Raw genomic sequence first — 25048 nt, 5'->3', positions numbered from 1 at the left:
GCAAGTATGTCTAGAGAACAGTGTAACTCGGTTTTGCATCTGACAGAGTACGATGCGAGAAATGGCAATTCTTCTTGGATCGGGTTCCATAGGACGCTTTTTATATTTATTGTTCATTTGAGTTTTGGGGACACCAGACTTATGCCTAGTTTCATTTGCCGGTTACAAGATCTTGCATCTCGACCTCAAAGCATTTCCCACTTTTCCTTGTACATAGCCTGTTGCGTAGCAATGAACATCGTGTCGTGTTGAGGTGTTTCTGACATTGGCCAGGTGTTGTCTCGTTCTTCTCGTGCAACATGAACTGAACTGACTCGTCCCAATGAAACATACATTCGTACGAAGTTACAGAGTTTATCGAAAGTGAATTTAGACGCAAAGTATCTCAGAAAAGGTTGTAAGTGTTAATCGCTCGTTTGGGTTTGGGTTCACTGCGTTTACGGAGTACTTCTTACTTCCAGGTCAAGGCTGAGACATGGGGGATCGTTGGTTGTCGTAATAACTCCAGCTCCCCAAGCCAGGAATTCAAGCCCCTGACTAAATCACGGATCCCTGAGGCTACTCCATCGAGATGGGCCCTGCGGTGGGGGCTAATGATAGGGGGGATTGCACTAAAAGCGGCGCCCGGTCCACACTGTACCAGTTGGGAGGTTGTGACACATGTCAAATGTTTTCACAATCGTCGACCATAAACAGATCGAAGGGGGAATCGTGAGAACAGCCAAAACTGTCACAAAAGCCGGCGCGAACACCAATTGTATGGCTTACCTCATTTCTCTTTGCCTTTCAGAGTTTGGTAGGTGTCCGACGGGGAGGGAATACTCGCCATTTTCGTGAGAGACGGTGGCGGACACGGAATACGAGGTTCACTAGCATGCTGAAAGCAATTGAAATACCGTGTCCGAAAAGCAGCTTGCCGACATTGAATGAAGACTCGCTCCAACTTATCGTCCCGTCAAATGCGTAGGTACAAGTACAAGTACTTCAGTACCTACGATCGAGTCCTCGTCGGGCAAGGATGTGTCCCTGCTGCCAAGGCGCCTGGGCCGGAGGGCCCTGGAATTGTGACAGACGCAATTGTACTTGTATGGTCGCATAATGATTCCTCATCATCCGTTGTAAAAGCAATCACCACAATGCTTGCCAGACTAGGCACAGACCCCCGGTTCGTCTGCTCTCGCTTTCATTGTCGTTGTGGAATGCTCGCCCCTCGGAGCTGATGCATGCCCCCTGTGCCGAGTCCCGACCTGCACAAGCCCAAGCACGGATCACGGCTGAGATGATGGCGAGAGGATGATGGCGGGGTGTCGTCCCGAACACATCAGCGAGCGGCTCGCAGGTAACGCAAATTACACAGTTTTCGTGGTTGGACAGCAATGCACCATCCCGAGACCGCGGTCAAGGGTGGGCGCACCAAATTTATAAGTAGGAGAGTGTGACAGGCCTCTTTCCCAGCCTGGGATAGCCAGCGTGCCATCCCAGGAATGACGCGACTGCTTTTTCGACAGGGCTGTTGTGATGTGATGGTGTGGTGAACGTGCATCCGAAGTTCCCTCCTAACTGGCAGAGCGCTCCAGTGGCCTGTCAATTCCAGAATCCACGTGTCCGAACGGGAGGAATTTAATATATGCGTGTCTCGAGTGCGGGTGGTATCGAGCTGTCTGGAGGATGCGATGCATTCTTCAATGTGTCGAGTACAAGTAGTTCCATTAGAGAAGCGAATCGATCCGACCGAAGCTTTTTAAGCTTCCGGATCGCTGTTTTAGGCCGGTGGGCTCTCACTCCGTCGATCCGTTTTAGGGGCCGATGCGCACGACAATCGAATCGAGGCATTCCGGGTACGGGTACGTAGTTAGACCTTGCCGATGGATTGCGTTCCCTGTTGTTTCCTCTCGCTTGTCGGTTTGAGATCTACCTATCCTTTCACGACGCGCCCTCGCTTTTTTTTTGAGTGCTGACAGCACATGCACTGAGCCAGACTGATGCCCTCGTACGGAGCCCGAGCCCCCCGCGCGCTAGTCGATATTGACTTGTACATGGATCCAATGATGCTTAAATCCTAAATGCCCTTGCAAACAAATGTCTGGTGCATGATGCCTGGTAAGGACACCTCCAGGGCTGCCTTCAGTATTCTACCCCAGCCTTGTCTCTCTCCAGCAGTTTCCCAGTCCCAACGCTACTTTACAAAGTACGGAGTGCCAACCTTAAATCCACACCACCATCATCGGTTTGATGCTCCAAGGGAGGGAAGCAAGCCACCAAGGCCACTCGTAGCAATAAGGTTAACGTGCTTAGCACTGTCGACCCCGTAAAAAGTCAGCCACTTCGGACGTTGTGGAGCGTGGGCGTTTCTAGAGCCCCGCTGTAAACGCCCGTCCTCAGTGTCTCGTTGGCCGCGGTGCCCTGGCCGTCAGAAGTCTTCATGGGCCCATTCTCGTATCCAGGGCCCCCCCTCGCATCCCGCTCCACCTGGGCACATCAATCAATGCATCCAAACTTCTCGTTGACGTTTTCTCGCTCTTTGCGCTCGCACTCCAAATGTTACTCAATCTGTACATTCTCCTCGTTGTGCCACTGTGTGCCCGCTGTGCTGTAACCCACCCACCCATTCTTCCCATGTCGCACCGACTCAGGATCTTCAGCTAGGGTGGTGCTTGTCTTTCTTTTTTTGGACCATCTTGCTTACTCTCCCCAACACAACCACCTTGTGTGTTTCCCCTTACCAAGCTCCATCGGCCCTTGGGTAGCTACCTGACTCTTGTGGTTCTTCTCTCTCCTCTCTCTCTCTATTTCCCTATTCTATTTTCTCCCTTTGCCATGCTATTATTGCTCACCACCACCATGCTCAATATCCGCTGTGCCGCTGCACCACCATAAAACCAGACACGGCCATTTGACGATAACCCGCCCTCCTCCTCGCCGCCTCTTCTGTGCAGGTCTCAGTTAACGTAGCCATGCTGCTGACGCAGAGGCCGTCGGCCTTTCGGCTCGCCCTCGTCGCCTGGGCGGCCTTTTGCATATGCGTCATCTTATACCACTTCAGCGCCATCCGAACGCACATTGCCCCCACGGCCGACCTGCTGCGCCAGAAAGCCAGCGAGAAATGGAGCTCCGTCGTATCCGACGGCGATGCTGATGCTGCCGCCGCCGCCTTCCCTCAGACGACCACAACTACCACGCCAACGCTCGCCGCTAAGCCGCAGGAAAAGCAGCAGGACCAGAAGCAGGAGGAGCAGAAGCCACAGAAGCCCAAGCCCAAGCAGCCCAAGCAGATCCCCAAGAAGCTGTGGTACAAGACGGGGCCCAAGGGCCTGACCGACGACATGCGCGCCTGGCACGACTCCTGCACCAGCCGCAACTCGCACTACCGCGCCACCTACCTCAACGACGACAGCGCCGACGCCTACGTCCAGGAGAACTACGCCGCCGAGCGCCCCGACGTCGTCGACGCCTACATGGGCCTGGCCATCCCCATCCTCAAGGCCGACTTTCTGCGCTACCTGCTGCTCTACCGCGAGGGCGGCGTCTGGTTCGACCTCGACGTCTCGTGCGAGACGGTGCCCATCGACGAGTGGATCCCGGACGAGTACAAGAACGACACGGCCATCGCCGTGGGGTGGGAGTTTGACGTCGGCTGGGGCGAGGGCTTCCAGCGCCAGTTCAACAGCTGGACCATCATGTCGGAGCAGGGGTCGCCGCACATGCTGCAGGTCATCGACGACATCGTCGCCGCCGTCGGCGCCTCGTCCCGGAAGCACGGCGTGCCCGTCGGGAACCTGACGCTCGACATGGTCGGCGACGTCGTCGACTACACGGGGCCCCGGCGCATGACCGAGGGCATCTTCAGGAGCCTCGAGCGGCAGCGCGGCGGCGACAAGATCGACCGCGCCGAGCTGTCCAACCTGCGCCAGCCCAAGATGATCGGCGACGTGCTGATCCTCCCCGGCTACTCGCTCGCCATGTCGTCCAACAAGTACGAGGGCGAGCAGGTCGGCCCCTCGCTCGTCACGCACCACTACGCCGGCTCGTGGAAGAACGACAAGGGCGGCGAGACGAAGCGGAGAAGGAGGAAGAGGAGAGGCAGTAGTAGGATAGAAGCATGATCCGTGGCGAGAAAAGAATGCTATGCTATTGGAATCGGGAAATTTGCACATTACGGCGCTTGGGACTTGGGGAATTTTGGGGCGACATAGAAAAGGCTGGGCTTTCTTGCCTTTTTGTTTTGCATCTGTATCATCATGGGGCTTGACCTGGAGTATTGGGATAGCGGGCCATGAAACGAAGGGGTCTGCGCACGGGCATGTTCATAGACCTTTGGAATACCCTCATCAACATTCGATGCGTGATGGTTCGCGCTGTACATGTCTTCTTGTCCAAGCGATTTGTCCTGAGCCCTAGTTGCCGTTCTCCTTTTATCACGGAGGTCGTCGCCAGCCTTGGACGGGGTCAACCGAGCCAGTGTGGCTGGACTTTAGTTTTTGGGGCCGGGCTTTCTGATTCACTAGCATCCTTTGGGTCGGGTATGTCGTCAAGCCACTGCAATCAGGTCTTGGTTTTACCCGACAATCGACTCTTGACGTGTATAAGGAGGCTCTTTCTGGTAGGTAAATTATTGGCACTGCAAGTAGCAATATGATACGGTGTGCTCGCCCCCACACTCTATGTATCAATGCGCCTCCAAGTACCTGTCATCTTTTGAGATCAAGTGAGACCGGCGTCAGTACGATTCAAGAGGAGGAGACCATGGATTTTCCGTGTTCATCTAACTTGCCAGTCGCCATTCATATCGACGACCCTTTGCTGCAGCCTTGGTCGATTCTTTTACTCCTAGCCCTCTTTAAAATGTAGACTGTTATCGTGGGAAGGGGACATGGACAGAAGCGAGCGGGCCACTGCTCGACGGAACAGCCTGTACCACCTGTCCATGACAAGACTGGAAGCACAGGCTGCTTCACCATATGAAACTGACCAAGGACCTCGGGATCACAGCAACGTTGGGCATTGGGAGGAGACAGTCTTCCATCGGAAGCTGTCGCTCGCGGGCGGTGGTGCTTACGAGCTTGAGGTTCACAAGTGCGATTGAGTATCGAGAGTCTACTGCTACGTGGGAGCCACAACATACCCCAGCTTGGCAATGCATGCAAGGATGCGGCGTGGCCAACGGCTTTTGCCGCAATGGTGGTGTGCTCAGTGCTGGCGTTGAGTTACCGCAGGAGCCGAAGCCTGCTTCGTGGGCGCAGATCAGTACGCTAATCCAGATCCGGGTGTGCAGAAAAGGCGCGTGTGACTCATTTTTGGTGAATTCTTTATTTTCTGTGGCGTGTCGATTTGGACGTGAGCTGCTCGTACTGGGTACCTCGGCGCTTGAGGGCCAGCATTGCCGTCATGGTGTTTTGCCATGCTCGATACCGGCGCCGGGGGCGTCCAACTGGTGGGGCTGCGTGTAACGGGGGTGCAGCTGTCAGAGAGAAGAAATGCGGGCCTTCCCGCCTGGAAGAACCTGAAACAGGCGCCAAAAAAGCACCCCTGGGCGTTTTTTTTTTTAGGTGGGGCGCGCCTGGCTCTTACACTGGATCGGGCTTAGCGTCATCTCGCCCCGGATCAGCCCTACGAACCTCAGGTCCCTCTCGTCTATAAAGCCTTCACTTGCGATCCCATTCCAATTCACTTTTTTCTCCTCTTCCAGATCATGACATATTCCTTCACTTTATGCTTTCCCATTGGAACCCCACTCCTCTTTTGGAAGACCAGCGTGGCCTCGGCCGCTGCATATGGGCACCCCTCAAGTCGAGTACTTCTCTTTTCGCGAGTGTCAGAACTGACCGCACCTCCTCTCTTCTGTTTCTGCCAGCGTGGACCTTCGGGGAAGCTGCCTATGGGCCCAGAAGAACACCTTGACCTCGATCGCGCCCCTGCGCGCCTTCTTGGTTCGGCCTCTCTCACCTTGGTCGTGTCTCCGGACAAGACCTCGGTGCCTTGTCCCTTGGGATCGCGTTGGCGTTGGTTACGTGTCTTTATACCTCACCGCACTCCTGCTTGTTGCCCACTCATTCTCCGCGGCAAGAAGCTACTGTTGCACCGGGGTATCTTCTCACTTGACTGGGTTGTTTTTTGCGATGCCGAGCTCTCTACTCACTCCACTTGGCATCGCGACAACCTCAGCTCAACAGATCAAAAGGCTTGCCTTCTTGGCAAGCCGACATTTCTTTCCTTTTTATTTCGTGTGTTGTCTCGTGGCAGTCTAGCTAGTATTACTCAATGGTCACATTTCTTCGCATCTTCGATCCTTCACTTTGCTCTCTCTCGTGTGTTGCTGCTTTCCTGCGCGGCGTTCGCGCGTAGTTCTGCATATCGTGACGCATTTGATGCTTGCTCCATATTGTGTGTTCGCTGTGCTTTGCCATCACGAAGCACTCGAGATTTGACGCGGCGCGACGTAGGTTCGGTGCGGAGTGGGCTTCCCTTCGTGGCCAGACCGCCGAGAGACTAAGCATGGCCCAGGGTGTAGGCAGGAAGCTGCATCACTCTAGTAGATTTTGACCAGAAACAACCCCTCCGATGTTTGGCAAGGTCAGGAGAATTATCAAGCTGGAGGCACGGCTTGTTTGCATTGCCGACGTACGCGGTGGTCCTCGGTCTAGGTGCATAATCTCGACGCAGCCTCTGCTCCTATATTTTGCAAACCGAGTGGCAGCTTGAGAGTGTTCAGGGAGGCCTCAGGCACTGACCCCGAGCTCAGTGATATTCTATCGCTTATAATTATGAGCAACACCCTAGATCTTTCAAGGGGGGGAGTTGGTGTAGCGGTGAGCTCGAGTCACTCGTCGCAATTACCACCGACTTGCCCTCCCTTCAGAAACGACTCCCGGCCCTAGCCGATCGGTTGGAGGTTCGATTCCCGCATCCAGAGTGACTTTTCTGGACGCAAATCGAACAAATGAAGACCATCGGTGGGCCGCCAGAGATCTGCCACAGATCTGACACATGTTGACACTGGGGGAATGACACCGGGGGATAGGAGTCGCAAAGAAATACCGCAACCATGGGAACCACCGGAAGGTGCGCGGGGTGCAGTAGCCGGACGAGTCCGGGCTGGACCTAGAATACCTTTTTTTGCTTTACCTCTTCTCATTCTGTTTTCTTTTTCTTTTTTCATTCAACTTAACCTGATGTCCTCATACTAGTCTTTTGCTTATTCTATGCTACTTTTCATTATGACTGATTTGAATAGAATATATCTTCTTGGGAAGTTGGTTAGGGAGCTCAAGAAAGTGTTTGATGATGATGATAAAGTCTAAAAGTCCAAGTTGTAGAGATTCTCTCTATTGAAGTTGCCAGCCGATGGAACTGGTGGTTCCACTTCTTAAAGGTATTACAGATGGCCGCTTCATGTCTTGGTTGCTTTGGAAAAGTTTGAAAGATGATTACCTGTCTGAGGTTGAGACCTTGCAGGACCTGCGTGCGGCTCCCGAACCTCTTGTTGGCGCCGTGATCGGGCCGGGTCACACCGGGTGATTGATGTGGCTGAGGCTATGGAAGTCTCAGTCAATCAGAAGATTCACCTCCGGAGCGTGGATTTCTCCGAAGGGATCATGAAGGGACCATCAATTCAATTGATGTACCGGGGTCTGGACTACTGCAATACTGAGGCTCTTGGCAGGCGCGTGATCTCCAATTTCAAAAGTCCAAACCGCGATACTAAGGAGATGTTTGCACTTTCCAATTGATATCTACCTAGGTAGCGGCATAGGCACCTCAAAGCAGCTGCGTTTCATTGGCTTCGTTCCCTGGAGACCATGAAGACTCCAAAGTACCTAAGGTATATCAAAGCAGAGCACACCTTCCTCCTTTACCCTGTCCGTACGGGTGGAAAACAGATTCGTTACCTGAAGAAGTAGGAATAAGCCCATTGCATCAAAAAACCTACAGGTTCGCACGGTCCAGCTCTACTATTTATTAAGGCCTTGCCACCTCTGCTCTCCACGTCTACTTGTTCTCTTCTCTTCAACGCCGAACCGAAAGGTTCAAGGCGGATTACTTCAAGCCCAACGAGGTGCCATTGCTTGACGGGTGGCAAAAGCAAACGCCGAGTTGAGAAGCCTCGGAGATTGAACACCAGTGCCCTGAGATGATGGAGTCCTGTGGCAGGGAAACATTCCTGATCAGGGTGCTGGGCCTGGAGGCCAAGAGCGGGGGTGTCATAGTATACAACTTGTCCCCCGTCAGGTTCACAGGCAAGCATTGATGGGTCAACACCCTTTTTTTTTCATTGCACTCTCTGGCTGGTCCAAGGATGCGAAGAAGAAGAAACCTGCTGTTCCTCTTTCTCTCCCTGTTCCAATTTCGAACCACTTTCTGATGGTCACCACGTGGGCCCTCGGCTGGCCCGGCGGCTGGCCCTCGACTGGCGTCTCGATGGTCATCCCCCAAGCTGCGGCAGCTTCATCGAACGTACGAATCACCGGCGTCCTCCGGCAGATATTCGACTCTTGTTGAGGACTTTGCTATCCCCTCGCCAATGTAGCCAGCCAGGCCTGCGTCTAGCCCGACACCTCCGCTTCTGTTCATTGCGGCCCTCACGCGGGCGTGTGTAGGTTCCGTAGAGATCTTTGGAGGCTGAGGTATATGCTTGGGGTTAATGAGGATTGCAACGTGTTGTTCTCGGGCACGGGTTGGCATTGCGGCCGACGAGCTGGGACCTTACTATATATTATTTGATATGCGGAACGAGTCCAGTCCTGACCAGTATGCATGGACTGATGATTCTCACGAACTTCCCCTCGCCCACGACTTAAGCACCCAAAAGAATTAGGGAAAAAAAAAGGAATGTTTGGACATGACCGGAGTCGAACCGATTACTCCCATTGGGGGTGCCATTACTGAGAGTCCCGGGTGTGTACCACTACACCACATGCCCATTTGAAACATACTACTACAGGGTTAAGACTTATATGGCTTATGGTGGTCGACGTTCCCTAGCACAAAGCGGCCGTCTAAGCGCGAGAAAGCTAAAATAAAATCACAGTTCAGTCGTTCCGAGCATAACACACCCCGAGCTCTAGGCAACTGAAGCTAGCAGATCAGATGGGGAGCCAACAGCATACATCGCTGTATCATTAGCCCTACCATTGAACTCGTCCTGTGCCTGGATTCGGGATCTGTGGAACTGCTGATGTCTGCAATTGTTTCCCTCTCGTTACCACCAGACCTTGGGAACGGGAGAAGATCAGATCATATAGATCCCAACCCAATAGACGCCCTCAAGCCACAAAAGCTTTGCGCTTTTCGCAGTGGAAAAGCACAAGCGAGACTCCCTGAACCTTTATGGACTGGCAAGCAAGCTCTAGCTAGTGCATGCGCCACTCAATTGAAGCCGGTGAATCCCGCAGGACTAATAACGAACGGACTGAAGCCACACCCAGATTGGACAAGTAACGGGCGCCATCCATTGCTTTAAGATCAATCCTCCAAGGAATCGCACGATCGACGTCTGGAGAGCGGGCCCCACTTCCCCCCGTGGAGATAGATCACAACCCCGGTGTTTTGGCTCGCTCGCTGCACGGCGCATCCGCCAATCCCGGCCATGTCGGAAAAGGAGAGCCGGCATGTACGCGGAGCGCGCCCGCTGAACCCTCGAAACCGGCGGAAAGGGTAACCGCGAAGTGCCTATCGAAATCCATAATGTAGATGCCAAGCAATAAACCTGCAATGTAAAAAGCGACAGGCCTGGTCATAGTCCCCTGCCAAGTAGCCTTCGCCCTGCAGCTCCTCCCCTCCAAGAACCATTCTCCCCGTTTCATTCGCTTTCGCAGGCTCGAGCTGAAGAGACGAATACTACATACGATACCATGTCCAGTGAAGTCCAGAGGGCTCCGCCCGCCCAGGATCACTTGAGTGTCCAGGCCTCGGACCTCGAGAAACCACAACACCAAGCTCACGAGCACGATGACAGCGCCGGTGCGACCTTTGAAGTCAACCAAGATGAGCTGCCGCCGGGATACTTTAAGAGTCCATTCTTCATTGGCACTATGCTGGCCCTTGGAACTGGCCTGCTTGCCGGTGTTGCAGGGTTTGGATATGCTGCGCCCGTGCTCACGTTGATTAACAATGACATTGGCCCGGTAAGATCCCAAAGCCTCGTGATCGGGTTGGCAAAATAGTCGGAGCCAACTCGAGAACCTGCATTATAAAGAATCAGGATATTGTTGAAATGAGACAAAACTGACTAAAAGTCAAACTTAATCAGGATCCCAACATCATCTGGGTAGCGCTGTCATATACCCTCACGTCCGCATGCACCCTGGCCACCATCGGTCGCGTCACCGACATCTTCGGCCGCCGCTGGGTGTTCGTCGGCGGCGCCGTCCTGGGCATCATCGGCTCCATCATCTCGGCGACGGCCACGAGCGTCAGCATGCTCATCGGGGGCACCACCATCATCGGCATCGCCGCCGCGACGCAGCTGTCCTACTACTACGTCATGGCCGAGATCGTGCCCATGCAGTGGCGCTTCGCCGGCAACGCCTTCTGCTACTGCTTCCAGATCCCCAGCTCCGGCCTCGCGCCCGCCATCTCCAACTCGCTCATCCTGCACACCAGGGTCGGCTGGCGCGGCATGTACTACATCCTCATCGCCATCAACGGCTTCTCCTTCCTCTGCTGGTTCTTCTTCTACCACCCGCCGACCTTCCACATGAAGCACCGGAACGCCAGCGCGTGGAAGTACATCAAGAACTTTGACTACGTCGGCACCGCCCTCTTCACCGGAGGCCTCCTGGTGCTGATGCTGGGTCTCAACTGGGGCGGCACTGTTCACCCCTGGAAGTCGGCGTATGTCATTGCGAGCATCGTCTGCGGTGCCGTGGCGCTCATCATCTTCACCCTGTGGGAGATCTTCATGAACCTCAAGGAGCCGCTGGTGCAGATGGAGTTGTTTGAGAACCGTGCTTGGCTGCTCTCTACTATCCTCTCGGGCATCGGTGCATCGCTCTACTATGCCTTGGCCGTGGTAAGTTTCGCAAATTGCGGCCGTTATTCTTTGTAATTCGTATCAAATACCTAACTCCTGTGTTCCTTTCAGGTCTGGCCGAGTATGGTAGCCATTCTCTACTCCGACCCGACCAACCCTATGTACGGACCTTGGCTCGCCTCTCTGATCGGTCTCTTCATTGTCGTCGGCGAAATCCTGGCCGGCTTCCTCGGCAAGCCCCTCAAGCACATCAAGCTCCAGTGCATCATCACCACCACAATTGCAGGTGTCTTCTTCGCGTGCACTGCCACCTGCGGACCCGACAGCAAGGTCACTGCGGGCGTCTTGGTCTCTCTGGGCGCCTTCTTCATCGGGTGGACCGAGAGTCTCGCCATCACGCTGCTCACCATGGCCGCGACGGACCAGAACAACCTCGGCAGCGCCAGCGGCCTGGCCGGGTCGATCCGCTTCCTGATCAGCAGCATCGCCTCGACCGTCTACAACGTCATCCTGAACAACCGGCTCGCGACCACCATCCCAGAGAAGGTGCCTCCCGCGCTGACGGGGGCGGGCCTGCCAGCCACCTCCGTGGCCAAGGTCATCACCGGCCTCACGACGGGCAAGTTCGAGGACAACATCCCGGGCCTGACGCCGGAGATCTTGGCCGTGGGGACCAGGGCATTCCAGGTGGCGAATGCGGCTGCGTACAAGACCGTCTTCTTGTCGACGATTGCCTTCACGGGCATCGCCATCCTCTGCACGGTGGGACTTCCGCGAGGACTGGACGGCCTGCTAACGGGTCGCGTCATTACCACGCTTCATGCCGGAAGGGACGAGAAGAGGATGATTGGCGAGAGCCGGGCGGAGCCAGCACCCAAGACGGTCCAGGAGGCCTGAAAACGCCGATCATTACCAACACCTCCCCAGAAAGGCAATACAAACAAAGCAGTGACTAGAGCACAGTTGTTCTTAGAGAGGTATTGAGCATTATTCGTGGTCATCGGTTACATCCGACCCCTGTCTCAAGTATAGGCGGCATGAGCTTTGGCAAGCTCGCCAGACCGGGACGAAAGCTCCAGTCTGTATGATATTAGCCTGTAGTAGTATATCCTTAAAGCGGTCCTTGTCTGTCGATGACTCTGGAGCAACTGAGTCTTGGTCGCATTGATTGGGGGTCCGATCTCCCTTATCGAGTTCGGTGTTAATCATATTAGGAGTTGATATAGATCCGCTTGGCGCAAACAGTTCGTCCCTCCCGGTGTATTGGGTCACACCAGGATCTATTCTGGGAAGTTTCCCGGAAACGAATAATAACATGCCGCATTAAGTAACCTCCCAATTTGGAGACGTATAGCTGCTGTTCCCACAACCGGGTGTCTGGTGCAAGAGGTCATGTTTAAGATGCTTCTGGCCATTGCGTGATTGCTTCTCCATCTCGTTGACTGGCAGTTCACAAGTTCAGTCAAGATGGTATCTGCGCGTATTTTGACGACGGCACTCGCCATTGGCCTCCATGCCTTGGCTGTCATTGGTGCTCCCAACTGTCCTTTGCAAGGTCCGGTCTTCCCCAGACCAGTGAACCCGTCAACAGACCCGACACTGCAAGATGCATTCAGGAACTTGACGGCCACCTTCACCCAGCGCGACCAGGACAACTCCACCGGCGCCGACTCCATGACATACTCGGTCGAGGTGTTTTCGGTGGCAGACGACAAGCCGATCTGGTCGTGGTATCACACTGCGCCGACACTCCCTTCCAACACGACTGGTGTCAAGAAGGCAGACGGCGATACTGTGTACAGACTGGGCAGTCTGACCAAGGTCTTCTCCATCTACACTTGGCTGGCCGAAGTCGGAGATGCGCACTTCAATGAACCCGTGTCCAAATATGTGCCAGAGGTGGCGGCCTTGGCTGCGGCTGCGGACGCAAAGAAGGACCCCGTGAACAACGTCGATTGGAACAGCGTGACCATCGGGTCCATCGCGGCGCAGTTGACCGGGTTGGTTCGAGACTGTGAGCCTTTTAGCGTCAAGTATTTGAGGTTGCAGTGCTTACTAGGTGCCAGACGCGCAGGTCGGCGAGATCACGCAGGAGTACAACCAGAGCGTAGCCATGGCGCTCGGCTTCCCTCCGCTGCCCAACGCCTCCATCCCGACATGCGGAGAATGGCCACTCTGCAATCGAACGCGTAGGTTCCCGATCGAGCATTGATGCACCAATGGTGTCCTGGGTGTAGCTAACATGATCGACGCCAGAGTTCTTCGAGGGCATGAAGCACACCATTCCATCCTATCCTCCATCGCAGACAGCGACCTACTCCGACCTGTCATGGCTGATCCTAGGATACGCCCTCGAGACCATCACCGGCAAGAAGTTCCAGGACATGCTCGAGAATGACGTCCTCAAGCCCCTCGGCCTGGAGCACACGTTCCTCTTCGCGCCCAACGAGACCCTGGGCGCGATCCCTTCCGACAAGTCTCGTGTCCAGTGGTACTACAGCCTAGGAGACACGGCACCGTGAGTTCACCCCAGCCCCCTTCAGACCTGCCCAGAAAAGCCCCTCTGCCTCTCTCCCGCTAACTCCGCGCCGCCCAAATCCCCCCTCACAGAGCGGGCAACATGTACTCCTCGACGCGCGACATCTCCGCCTTTGGCCGCGCCATCCTGCGCTCCGCCCAGCTGTCCCCGGCCCAGACCCGCCGCTGGCTCAAGCCCGCCTCGCTGACCTCGGAGCTCGTCGCGGGGGTCGGCTACCCCTGGGGCGTGCGCCGCGTGCCCCTGCCCGTCTACGCCAACGGCAAGCGCGTCGTCGACGCGTACAACAAGGCCGGGAGCATCAGCGCCTGGCGCTCCCTCCTCGTGCTCCTGCCCGACTACGGCGTCGGCTTCGCGGCGCTGTTCGCGGGCGACAAGGTCCCCGCCAACACCAACTTCAACGTGGCCGACGCACTCGCGGCGGCGCTGCTGCCCGCCCTCGAGAAGGCGAGCCGGGAGCAGGCGGACCGGGCCTTCGCGGGAGTGTACGAGGCGCCGCAGGAGGCGGCGCTCAACTCAAGCGTGGTAGTGTCGACGCAGGCTGATCGGCCGGGGCTGGGCATCGACTCGTGGGTGAGCAACGGGACCGACATGAAGGCCGTGGCGGTCGCCCTGCAGACCGGGTATCGTGTCAGTAATCCCAGCATTCGTATGTACCCTACTGATCTGGAGACTGTCAACGAGGATGGGAGCAAGAGAGTGGCATTCAAAGCGGTGTTTGAGGATCTGGACGCGCCGAGCCGGAACACAATGATGTCGACTGACTGTGGCACATGGGTGAGCCAGACCGGGGCTGTGTATGGCGAGACGCCACTGGACCAGTTCGTGTTCAACATCGACAAGAACGGCAAAGTGACGAGCCTGGAGCCACTGGCGCTGAGGGTGCAACTCAAAAAGCATTAGCCGGATTGTAGGACAGGAGAAACCAGACGTGGAACAAGACATGGCTTTTGAGTGGTGTTATGACGCTGAGATCGCTGTATCTATGGTATCTACCCTGCCATGCCGAACAAATCAAAGTGCTAATGCGTCGCTGAGAATCAATGAACCGGGGAATCTGTAAGTGTCCGTGACGCCGTGAGCTAATGCCAATGTATCCCCTACCAGACATACGAAAACTTAGGCCTGAACAAGTCTGATCACCTATGAGGCACCTGTTGCTTCATCTGCATCCTCCGGAGACCCATCCACATCGACTTGGAATCGTATTTGCGGGTCTTGGGGTCCCACCAAGAGTAGACGTCGATAACAATGTACGCATTGTTGGTCTCGAGCTCAACCAAGCCAGAGACCAGAATGCAGCCGGGAGGAGGAAGCTCCCTGAGAGGTCTCCATTTCTGCGCCAGGCGCTTCCTCATCTCGGTCCACGCGCCGTTGATGTTTGCCTTCACGCGGTCGTAAGGATACATATCTTTGGGGCTCGGGCTTCGAGGTGTGCCGTCGGCGGTTGCTGCCGGGGACGTCTCCGCGCCGATAGCCGGGGTCCCTTCAGGTGTTTGCTGCTTTGCCAAAGTCCTCGGGTCTTTGATGGCCTGTGGGTTCTTGGTGCTCTGTTGCTGCAGGCGCTCGATGGTGCGCTTGATCGCTGGGTTTGGTCCGTCGCTGAACTTGTGATTCTCGCTCGGGTGATACCCAAAGTATCTTGCAGCGTCAAATATGTTCTGCTTGAACAGAGTTCCCGCAAAGCTGAACATGGAGGATGCCATCGGCGATGGCCATAAGATACGCTGGATGCGCATCGCTGTCGTCGAATCGATATCTCGGCTCGCCCATGTGATATCCTTTTCTCCTATCTCAATCCTGTTCTCCCGTCAGTATATACCAGTGGTAACTCGAACCAATAGTAGACATACCCAGAGCGTTGATACTTTGGCGGCGGCCGGTAAGGGTAGTCCACATCCATCCACCATCTCCTAATCTTCCAGCTTTTGCCGCACTTCTGCGCTAAGAGGGGGTTGGCCTCGGCGACTGAGCGCACTGTATCTGCTAGTTCTTCTACAGACAGGGTGTCAGTTGCGCTGGGTGTAGTTGAGTGCTGGAAGAAGCCTTACTGAGGATGCGCATCTGCAGCTCCTTGTCTTTACTGATCTTCACAAACTGTGCCCACTCTGGGTCTGTCCCCCGGTATGGCTCCCTCGGTACAGACCTGATGGTGAGGGGAAAAGGTATGAATAGCGGCTCTCGTTCGCTCTTGTCGATCTCGTTCAGCTCTTCGTCGGACAAGTTGTCCATCTGCCTCTCGATCCAGTTGAGCCATGGGTCGACAACAAAGGTCCCGTAAGCCTGAAAACAAACGAATAAAGCGGCGCCTCCAATGAGGAGATTTCTAACACGAGGCCATACATTAGCATGACTTGTCTCCTCACGACCGGTTCCATTGTGGGAGACCATACCGTATCCTTGCCGGGCGACGGCTCAATTTGACCCTCTGCAGCACCGCGACCTGTGATCCCCGCACCTGCCTGGAGATACTCTGATAAGCTAGAGGCGAGTTCGCCTTCCGGAAGAGGCGGAACATGGCGATACTTCGAAGGCACGCCAGAGGAGGCGGCCGATAGAGGGGTCTTGATCCTGTGCGAGGGGGCGTGCGCGGCTGCCGACGATACAGGCGCTGCGGGCTCTGCGCTCACGAGTGAGCGAAGGATTCACCGGGCGACGCAACAAGGAACGAGTCGCGGGAGAGTTCCGAGTTTGTTGCTTTATCCTGGCGTCAATACCGCAGGACAGAGGGCGCGAATCAAGACGAGGTTTGCGTGGAGTGACTGATTGCTCGGGTTGCCGGACTTTCTGAGGGTCGAGAATCTTATCGTCTCGTGCTAAAATAATCGGCTTCTCCAGGGCGCATGCCCACTAATCATACAGCCTGTTCCGAGAAGCGGACCGCACTAACGCGGTTCTCTTTGGCGCTAAACAGCACTGAAAAAACGGAAACTCCCTTAAAGACAGCGGGGAAATTGGCGCAACTTGTCCTGCGAAACGCGCGCCCGGAGCGCAACTTTTGGCGCCAGCTGGCGTCGGACCGGAGCAATGATCATCCATTAGCGATGCGCGTCAGCGGGACTGGCCATCAATGCATCCATGCTTTGCTTGGTGCTATCTATCCCCAAGCTTGCCTGGAACCACCCCAAGCTTGACTTCACCATCACCATCTATCCGCCAAACAGCTTCTGCTTCGGCAACTCTTTGCCATCATGAAGCTCCAGGTAGGCCTGGCGCTAACGGCGCTCACGAGCGTTGCTCTGGCCGCATACGAACCCGCACAAGTCTACCTCATTCGCAAACAATCACAGAGCAACAGTGCACCCAGCATATCACGACAGACCACTCGACAAATACTGCTGCAGAGGCTAGGTGCCAACCAGAGCGGCTTCCTGCGAGAGATTCCAGATGGCAAGGACCAAGAGGAAGCCATCTCGTACATCAACGAGCTTGGCAAGACGACAGCCTCCCTGTTCAGCCAGACGCCCTCTAGCGAACCCGCACAGCTTGTCCTTATGATTGAAGGACTCGGCAAGAAGGAGCTTGAGGACTTTGAGAATTCGATACGATCACATAAGAGGGGGAGAACCTTTGTGGTGGACAAGCCACCATCAGCTTCCGCCAACTCGTATCTGTTCGAGCAAGATCTCGTCGCTGCTGGTGTCAAGCCGAGTGGTTGCAAGCTTGAGGCCGCTTTCAACCCCTATGCGCCGACATGCTGGGACAACAATGTCTTCGTCGAGAAGTACGACTTGAAGAAGGTCGGTTTGCTCTTTTCATTAACAGTAAGGTAATTCAAAAGAAGGATGGCTTGCTGACACCTTGTAAAGTCCCCCTCAGACCTTGACACCCTCGTCGAGAACATCCCGAGTCTCTTCAAGCTCGCCAATAACGGTGACATGGAGGCCATGCTCGTCATGATGCCCGAGTCCAGCCGCTCCTCCTCGGTGAAGCAGTGGAGCTCGAACCCCATCCTCCACCGACGTGCCTTGCGCGACGCCGAGACCGTGATCGCCGAGGACACCCCAGAGGAGTCGACCCAGGCCGTCACGCCCGGCGAGAAGCTCGGGGCGCAGGTCTGGGCGGCCGCGCCAAAGGGCCACATCCCGGCCTGCTTCCAGTCCTTCAACTCGTGCGACACGCAGACCAACAGCTGCAGCGGTCACGGAAAGTGTGTTGACAAGTACTCTCGAGGCGATGCTTCCGAGAAGCGTGCCGACGGCGCGGCTGCCTGCTGGGTTTGCAAGTGCCTTGCTACAGAGGAGCACAACGACGGCAAGGTCAGCAAGGGCCGCAAGACGACGCACTGGGGCGGCAACATCTGCCAGAAGAAGGACGTCAGCGTCCCCTTCTTCATGTTTGCCGGCTTCACCATCGCCTTTGTGGGCGTCATCACCTTCACGATCAGCATGCTCTTCAACGTGGGAGAGGAGAAGCTACCAGGCGTGATTGGTGCCGGAGTGAGCAGGAACAAGTAAAGATTCGTGTGGGAGAGACGGTGTAATTACTTGTTGTATTGAGCGGTGTATTGATATTACGGCGTCTGCATTGGGCTTGGCTTTTCATCTCGGGGTACATATAGAGAGCCTTTATTACCACGAGTAATCAAATATACTGTTTCACTTTTGAAAACATGCCTTGGCTTTGGTCTGATTGTACGAGTGTTCATTTGGGTATCTTATATCTATGGCTTGGATGACTCTGCATCTCTACAACTCATCCACCTCGGGCCGCTTAGTCGGCGTCGTCCCCAGGCTCTCCAGGCCGCGCTCCACGGGGATATCACCAGCCAGCCCAGGCGGGATCGCTCTCAGCGGCGACTGCGTGGCCAGCTTGACAGCATCCGCACTGCCCATGACAGACTGGTACTTCTGCCCGGCCTTGTCCAGGATGTCCTGCACTTCCTTCTCGCGGTCGAGAATCTCCTGCTTCTCCCGCTCCAGCTCGGCCATCTTCTTGCGCTTCTTGGTGACCTCGTCCTCGAGCCCCTGGACGATGCTCTGCATGCGCGCGAGGCAGTCGGCCAGCTCCGGCAGCGGCTTCATCTTGGGTATCATGACGGGGCCCGTGCTGCCGAGGCCGTCGCCGTCGCCGTTCTGCGCTGCCGCCTTCGTCAGGCCGTCCATGCCCGCCCTCGTCTGCGCCGCTTCGTACGCTGCCCTGCGCTCCGCTTCTGAGTCGTCGCTGTCCTGGTCCTCGCCGTCCTCGGCCGCGTTGATGAGCTCGGCCATCTCGGCCTTGCGCCGCTTGCGGGCTTCGCGCTCGGCTTTCCTACCCAGCGAGAGACCCTCGTCCTCTACGAACTCGTCGAATCCCTCGCCGAGGTCCTCGTCTTCGCGGACGAGCCTCGTCTCGTCCTTCTTCTTCCCCGGTAGCAACGAGATGTAGCTCCTGTTCGCCTCGTCGTCGGAGCCGTCTAGCGGCATGTAGTCCTGTTCCCGCGCTAATCTCGCCCTCCGCTCCTTCTTTTCCCTGATTTCTGCCTCGGTCAGGATGTGCGGTGCCGAGCTCCCAGCGGCGTTAGCCGGCGCAAGCTCAGTCGACTCGACCACCATTGCGCCCTCGAGCTCGGAGGGGTCCAGGTCCATCTCGTCCTCATCGGCTATCCGCAGCGACGCTAGGTTTTGCGGGGTGTTGGGCGTCGAGCTCTGCAGCTCGTCGAGGTACTCCTTGCTATACCGCGGCCGGTCCTCGTCCGCATCCCTGATCGGTAGCCTCTGCCGCGATATTGACTTCTTGAATGCACTGTTCTCCACGGCCTTCTGCCCCAGCGAGCTCTTCTTGGGCGTGGACAGGGCCGCCCCGCCATCGCCGTCGTCCGCAGGCGCCTCGGCGCTGGGCCCGAAGGAGAGGCGCGACGAGGATGCGCGCTTCTTCAGCTTTGTTGATCCCGAACGACCAAGCATTGGCCGCACGACCACCGGGCCATCGCCGTCATCGCCGTTCTTTGTTGTGCTGGGTGCTGGGGTGGGTGTGCCGCCGGACTCGGTGTCTTGGTCGTCGTTGACGTTGATGCTGCGACGGAGGGAGGATGATTTAAGGGGGCGTTTGCCAAATTTCAGCGGTATTGATGGTGCATCTTGGCTTGAGGCTACGGAGATTGCATATTAGCTGGCTTGTCCATATCAGCAAAGCAAATTTTGACGCCTGGGGGAATGTTTACATACCATCTTTGGATTTGTCTGAAGACCCGCTGGCTTGGTCTGGATTGTCGTCTTCGAACGTCTGGATAATGCGCGGCTTGCGCTTCGAAGCAAAAGACATTGTCGCGTAGTATTCGCCTCGAGGAAGGCAGAGCTCGCCTCAAAGACTTCAATGTTATGCTTCGAAATATTGAGTTTGCCTTCGGAGTGTCTTGGTGTCGTGCTGTCTCGAGATAACTCGATGAAGACTCGGCCCAGGCCAGCAACTATTGCGACTTATCTTATCGACACGTGACCTAAAATTTCCCCATCCATCGCAAGCTTCGAGCTTCAACTGTCGCGCGTCGCATCTTGAGCCTGAACGGACCAACCTGAGGAATTCCATCACCACACGACAAGATGGCGCCCGCACAACCCGAGCTCAAGAAGGTATGCGCAATCGAAGATGTCGTTCCCAAATGACACTGGCTTCGAAGCACCCTGTGGCCGGCACATGTCCCTCGGTTTAGCCTGGGATCGCTAATCTTGACCCAAACAGTACCTCGATAAGCGACTGTTCGTCCAGCTGAACGGCAGCCGGAAGGTCATCGGCCTGCTGCGTGGTTACGATGTGAGTTAAAATCTTTCCCTTCGTTCTACAGTTGTCGCAGTACTGACGCGTGGCCTTCTAGGTCTTCCTAAACATTGTCCTGGATGACGCAGTGGAGGAGAAAGCCAACGGCGAGAAGGTCAAGATTGGCATGATCGTAGGTACCATTGGGGGAGGGATGTCTGTATCGATCGGTATTAACTTCTCCCTTTGCAGGTCATTCGAGGCAACTCTGTTGTCATGCTAGAGGCGCTCGAGAGGATCGGCGGTGACGACAGGAGGTGAAGCGGCAGTTGAAGGGATGAGGTGCAGGAGATTTGGATGGGGAGTGCTATCATTGCAAAGCTTTTTCGATAATGATCGGGCATGGAACATTGTCAGCGTGATACATGGAGACCGGCGTTGAAATCGGATACAGGGTCAAAAGAGACGTGGCGGATTAGTCCACGTAGGCAGGCCGGCCAAACTCGCTCGGCCAGATACCAAAATTTGCGTCTATTTGAATTGCTCCCAATACGTCGGTTCCCAGAAATCCATCAGCGATGCACCATAAGCCTTGACCCAGCCTTTGACACCGCCTTTGAGGATCAGCGACTGGAGCCGGCCTTCGTCGCCTCGCTCGTTGATGTAGTCCTGCATCCAGTTGGCGGACCGCGGACCGCGTCCGCTGGATGAACCTGGGGTCACGCTTTTAGCATGCCGGATTCTTTCTGTTCTCCTCACCGTCGGGATCACTCACCACAGTAGAAAATGATCTTGGTGATGCCCGCCTGCACGCACAAATCATAGATGATCTGCCGGGTCTGGTACAGCGTCTGCGCGGGGAAGTTGATGGACGACTTGATGGTGCCGCCCTCCCAGTCCGTCCGACGCACATCTACTAGCAGGAAATCACGCTTGGCGGAAGGCTCTTGCTCAAGTCGCTCGAGCATCTGCTTCACCTCGCCGGCTTCGATGCTTGGGCAGCTGGCTCGAGGCGCGGGGAAAGCATCCCACCACTGGGCCGCTGGTGCTTGTTCCGTAGCCATGATTCTCTATTGCTGGTGGACTACTTTCCGAAGGTGTGATCTCCCTCGGGGTCCTGTTAGCTAATTGGCGCCGTATTTTGCGGGCTGCGGTAGAGTTGTTGTGACGGTGTTGGTCGAGGTAGTTGTGTGTGTGTCATCTCTGGTAGCCTCGGCGCATCTTTTGGAGTCTGCCCCGCACTCCCGAATCCGCCCGGCTCCGGTTTACGCTACGCCTTCATGTCCGCCGCGATCGAGTTCCGGCGACAAGCGGAATAACTGCCCAGACAGGGGGCATACGAGATCACCTGTCTGACTAAGTCGCGAAGCGAGACACCCAAGGAGAATTATCTCCTACGGGACGATGTGCTTGACAGTATCCGCTCTGGAGGTGGAAGGCTTACAGGATCAGAAGTGAGAGACAATTCCTTGCGCTGAACTCCGTTATGGTAGAGACCCTTGTCTCTTCTTTTCATCCCTGCCAAGGCGTTCTGTCCTTTGCGTTTTCAGTCCTCGACATCACAAGAATGCAGATCGCAGGTTCAAAGTCTTGGCTACCAGCTCCGAACATCACGAGAATATCGCCAAGCATGCAATTAGCCGGCTGGGGCCTTCACCCAAGGAATCCTTCCTTTTCTTTTCTTTGCATATTTTTATAGCCGTCAAGTTCACAGAGGGGCCCTACCCTCTAGCTCTGGTACCGGGAGTTTGGAAAATCTATTTTCGTCTTTTTTTGTTCGCCTAACCAGCCGCTCATATTCCCGAATGTCCATTTAATCTATTGGGCAATTTACAACGGTGCAACACTGAGCTGCCCTCGAATGTCTTTCATCCCTGGGGTGTACTCCGCCATGGCAACATTCCATGATGAGTCGCCCTGCTGCCAAGTGATTCAGCTTAGATCTCCTGATCAGGACTACTGCGTAAGACTCTTGAATCCGGAAGGCTGGTGCTGCCCGAGAACCTATTAAAACGGAGCAATTGTCCTGAACAAAGATCCCTATCTCGATCATTGAACAAAGTAGAATCCTGAGACTTGTACTGTCCAGATCCGCAATGCATTACTTCACGTCCACTTTACTTGCTATCGTTACATTTACCTGCTGGTAAGATACTGTTGAGTTCGCTCTTTGGATCGCACGAAATTGACTCACAGCCCTTTGCTTTCTTGCAGCAATGCAGAAGTCGCGAGAACCCGGTCTATTCGGCCGCCCTCACTCACGACGGTCGTCCTTTCCACGCCCACACCCAAACAGCCGGCACACTGTACGACCGAGATAAAGAACGCCGAGAACCCCTTTGGCGTCACCCACACGCACTCGTGCTACACGTATACCCAGTACACTCAAGCAGGTTCGTGATACACGGAATAGACGCTTTCAATCAGTCAGGGCAAGCCAGCGGCTGACAGTCTGTCTTTATCCTCCAGAGGAGTGCAGATGCACTCAAGACTCGGACGTCATGTGCCCTTTATATTTAAGAGTGACGACTTCTGACGTACCGTGCAAGTGAGTTGAAGATCCCGAATAGAGGGGGATAAGGAAAGGCCCGATAAGAAGAGTGGATGGGCCAGCTAGTGATTGATGTGACTGACATACCACGTAGGACCGACTGCTGTCCGACAACAACTACGACCACGATCCGGACATGCCCGCCGGCTTGCAACCCCAAGGCGTGCACCATACCAACAATCACCGAGTACTACACCACAGGCTGCGAGAAGAGACCTGAGGGTACCAAGGCTTATTGATATGGCCAAGTGGCCGTCGGTTCACCACGGAAGAGCTCGGGCAGCCAAGACGTATCGTAGCCTCTCTGGAGTGTTCATGAAGATATCAAGTTTCTGGCAACCAAAATTAGTCTGAAAACGTCGAATCAAATGAATAGTAAAATATCCACCTCTGAAAGTATTAGGTAATGTAGGAAAAATCGTCTTTTCGTACTTATGACGTCCTGGCGTCCGTCACTTCAAGTCTCCTAGCCTGTGGCTCTTACAGGAGGCTTATCAAGAAGCTGTGGTAGGTAGATCAACACCTACCAAGAAAAGAGCAAGAGGCTCGATCGCATTGGCAAGAGATGACGATTCTAAGCTGCTAGTAATCGGGCTCCATGGGGCGTCCCTGTAGACGCGGGTACAACTCCCATCGGAAAGCATACCGGATAGTTGATCGGGATGGGTAGTAGATCACAATGAAGTGATTGGTCTCGGTTCGACGCCTGCGGATGGGATCTTGCACCATCACAGCGCAGCTGGGCGCGGGAAATCGACAGTTCTCAGCTTCGAATGTCTCAAATCAGAACAGATCAGTGGTCACGAGGCGTGCGCCCTGAGATCCGGCAGGCACATAGTGCTAACACGGCCGAAGGCCCTCCGCTCGTGGCTTGGGCCTAGAATTGCATATCGGAAAACAAATGGAGACCTCTCGTTCCTAAAATGGCCCGCTGCATGATGCAGCGTCCCGATCTGTTTCAATACAGATGGCCCTTCTTCAACGATGAAGGTGTCCTGGAACTCGACATCCAGATGTCGTCACACTTTTGACCTCAACCCTCTTCGTCAGGATTAGGGAAATATCTTCAATGTCAATCTCTCTGAGATCGCCAAGCCACCGTTACACAAGAGGGCCACGTACTTCGTAGCGTCTCGGCGATCTCGCCGAGCCGCCGCGGGATTTTTATGCGTGGTCACATGGACTTGGTCGCCCCAATGGATGGATTCACACATGTCGTTGTCTCAGTGCGGAATCATTCCATTGATCTTGAGCTTTGTCTTGGCATTGACGATTAATACAAGTTTTCCGGATCATGCACCAAGATGCCTAGGAGAAACACCCTCAGGTTCCAAGCATTGGCAAGAGAGACATGGCGCGAAGCTGCCAGAGATATACAAGCCAGAAATAAATCAGTGGGAACGGTCGGCATCACACTGTTCTGAGGGACAGATATCATAGCCATACACAAGGCCCAGGCGGCCGTTCTTCATATGATACGATCTGTTGCCATGAAATACATACTAAAATCTGGGTGATATCAAGATATTCACGCACCGCTTGCTCGAAGGAGTCAATGGGACGGAGGCGATATAGAGAACGATAGAATGTAGGATGAAGGGGAATAGAAATAATGTAGCTGTTTGACTATTTTATACATGTATGATATTCCTATCTTGGAAACAAGCTCCCGGGAACCATCCAAGGGTGATATAATAAAACTTGAGGACAAAGGTCACTTGGCTGACTGTAATACGAGGTCGACAATGACCCCTGTCACGATTGTCCACCTTTCTTTTCTGGTTAGAAATGCTCAAAGTTACCGCTGTCATTACCTCGTTATCAAACTTGAATCAAGTATCGGACGTCCACACACACGGCCGACAGATACATACTACGTGTGAAAGAGATGGTTGTATGATGATCAGCATGAGACCACGTAATAAAATGCTCAAAAAGCAAGCTGAGCACACCTGAGGTGGTGCATCGGGGCCGATCAATATCCGTCTCTGTGTAGCATTGCTCTTGAGACAAGCCGATCGGGCCCATGCAAGATACCAAACTCATGCTGAGGCCAAGCAGCCCCAGTTCGGGCCCGACTTCTGGGTATGATTCCCAACCACTGATTCTGTGAAGCCTTTTTTTCTAAGGCTGGAGGGATGGTAAGTCGGCGAGTTCCGTCCCTCCGCACCCTGGGTATGCACGCGCAGCAGTGGGAAAACAAGCCAATGATAACCTGCACGTCAGCACGGGAAACCCCTGCCGCCTTGTCTAGCGTCTGTGCTGTACGAATCTGCAGTGACCAGATGCGCTGTTGGATGCAACACCAGTAAGGCCG

At 55.0% G+C, this 25048-nt stretch overlaps 8 protein-coding genes across 8 annotated transcripts; 5 read left to right on the top strand and 3 right to left on the bottom strand.

Moving 5' to 3' along the window:
* Positions 1 to 2954: 2954 nt before the first annotated feature.
* On the top strand, positions 2955 to 4103 carry E0L32_000389 (uncharacterized protein; the record flags this gene model as incomplete). The annotated part of the gene is made up of 1 exon (XM_031138249.1): positions 2955 to 4103. The coding sequence occupies one exon, from the start codon at positions 2955 to 2957 to the stop codon at positions 4101 to 4103; it is 1149 nt and encodes a 382-aa protein (XP_030997766.1).
* Positions 4104 to 9848: 5745 nt separating this feature from the next.
* Positions 9849 to 11866, top strand: E0L32_000388 (uncharacterized protein; the record flags this gene model as incomplete). The annotated part of the gene is made up of 3 exons (XM_031138238.1): positions 9849 to 10121; positions 10247 to 11008; positions 11081 to 11866. The coding sequence occupies 3 exons, from the start codon at positions 9849 to 9851 to the stop codon at positions 11864 to 11866; spliced, it is 1821 nt and encodes a 606-aa protein (XP_030997765.1).
* A 570-nt stretch (positions 11867 to 12436) lies between these two features.
* Positions 12437 to 14408, top strand: E0L32_000387 (uncharacterized protein; the record flags this gene model as incomplete). The annotated part of the gene is made up of 4 exons (XM_031138226.1): positions 12437 to 12983; positions 13036 to 13158; positions 13226 to 13487; positions 13580 to 14408. The coding sequence occupies 4 exons, from the start codon at positions 12437 to 12439 to the stop codon at positions 14406 to 14408; spliced, it is 1761 nt and encodes a 586-aa protein (XP_030997764.1).
* Positions 14409 to 14644: 236 nt separating this feature from the next.
* Positions 14645 to 15896, bottom strand: E0L32_000386 (uncharacterized protein; the record flags this gene model as incomplete). The annotated part of the gene is made up of 3 exons (XM_031138215.1): positions 14645 to 15305; positions 15359 to 15500; positions 15557 to 15896. The coding sequence occupies 3 exons, from the start codon at positions 15894 to 15896 to the stop codon at positions 14645 to 14647; spliced, it is 1143 nt and encodes a 380-aa protein (XP_030997763.1).
* Positions 15897 to 16696: 800 nt separating this feature from the next.
* E0L32_000385 (uncharacterized protein) lies at positions 16697 to 17962 on the top strand (the record flags this gene model as incomplete). The annotated part of the gene is made up of 2 exons (XM_031138204.1): positions 16697 to 17269; positions 17315 to 17962. The coding sequence occupies 2 exons, from the start codon at positions 16697 to 16699 to the stop codon at positions 17960 to 17962; spliced, it is 1221 nt and encodes a 406-aa protein (XP_030997762.1).
* Positions 17963 to 18193: 231 nt separating this feature from the next.
* On the bottom strand, positions 18194 to 19748 carry E0L32_000384 (uncharacterized protein; the record flags this gene model as incomplete). The annotated part of the gene is made up of 2 exons (XM_031138193.1): positions 18194 to 19575; positions 19652 to 19748. 2 exons carry the CDS (start codon positions 19746 to 19748, stop codon positions 18194 to 18196), a joined length of 1479 nt encoding a protein of 492 aa, XP_030997761.1.
* A 278-nt stretch (positions 19749 to 20026) lies between these two features.
* Positions 20027 to 20501, top strand: E0L32_000383 (uncharacterized protein; the record flags this gene model as incomplete). The annotated part of the gene is made up of 4 exons (XM_031138182.1): positions 20027 to 20056; positions 20166 to 20237; positions 20299 to 20373; positions 20433 to 20501. 4 exons carry the CDS (start codon positions 20027 to 20029, stop codon positions 20499 to 20501), a joined length of 246 nt encoding a protein of 81 aa, XP_030997760.1.
* Positions 20502 to 20711: 210 nt separating this feature from the next.
* Positions 20712 to 21244, bottom strand: E0L32_000382 (uncharacterized protein; the record flags this gene model as incomplete). The annotated part of the gene is made up of 2 exons (XM_031138172.1): positions 20712 to 20893; positions 20956 to 21244. The coding sequence occupies 2 exons, from the start codon at positions 21242 to 21244 to the stop codon at positions 20712 to 20714; spliced, it is 471 nt and encodes a 156-aa protein (XP_030997759.1).
* Between the last annotated feature and the right edge of the window lie 3804 nt (positions 21245 to 25048).

Source organism: Thyridium curvatum, assembly GCF_004353045.1.
Source record: "Thyridium curvatum strain D216 chromosome Unknown NODE_1_length_1224711_cov_81.814160, whole genome shotgun sequence".
In the NCBI taxonomy this organism is placed as follows: Eukaryota; Fungi; Ascomycota; class Sordariomycetes; order Thyridiales; family Thyridiaceae; genus Thyridium; species Thyridium curvatum.
This window is presented reverse-complemented; position numbering and strand designations above follow the sequence as displayed.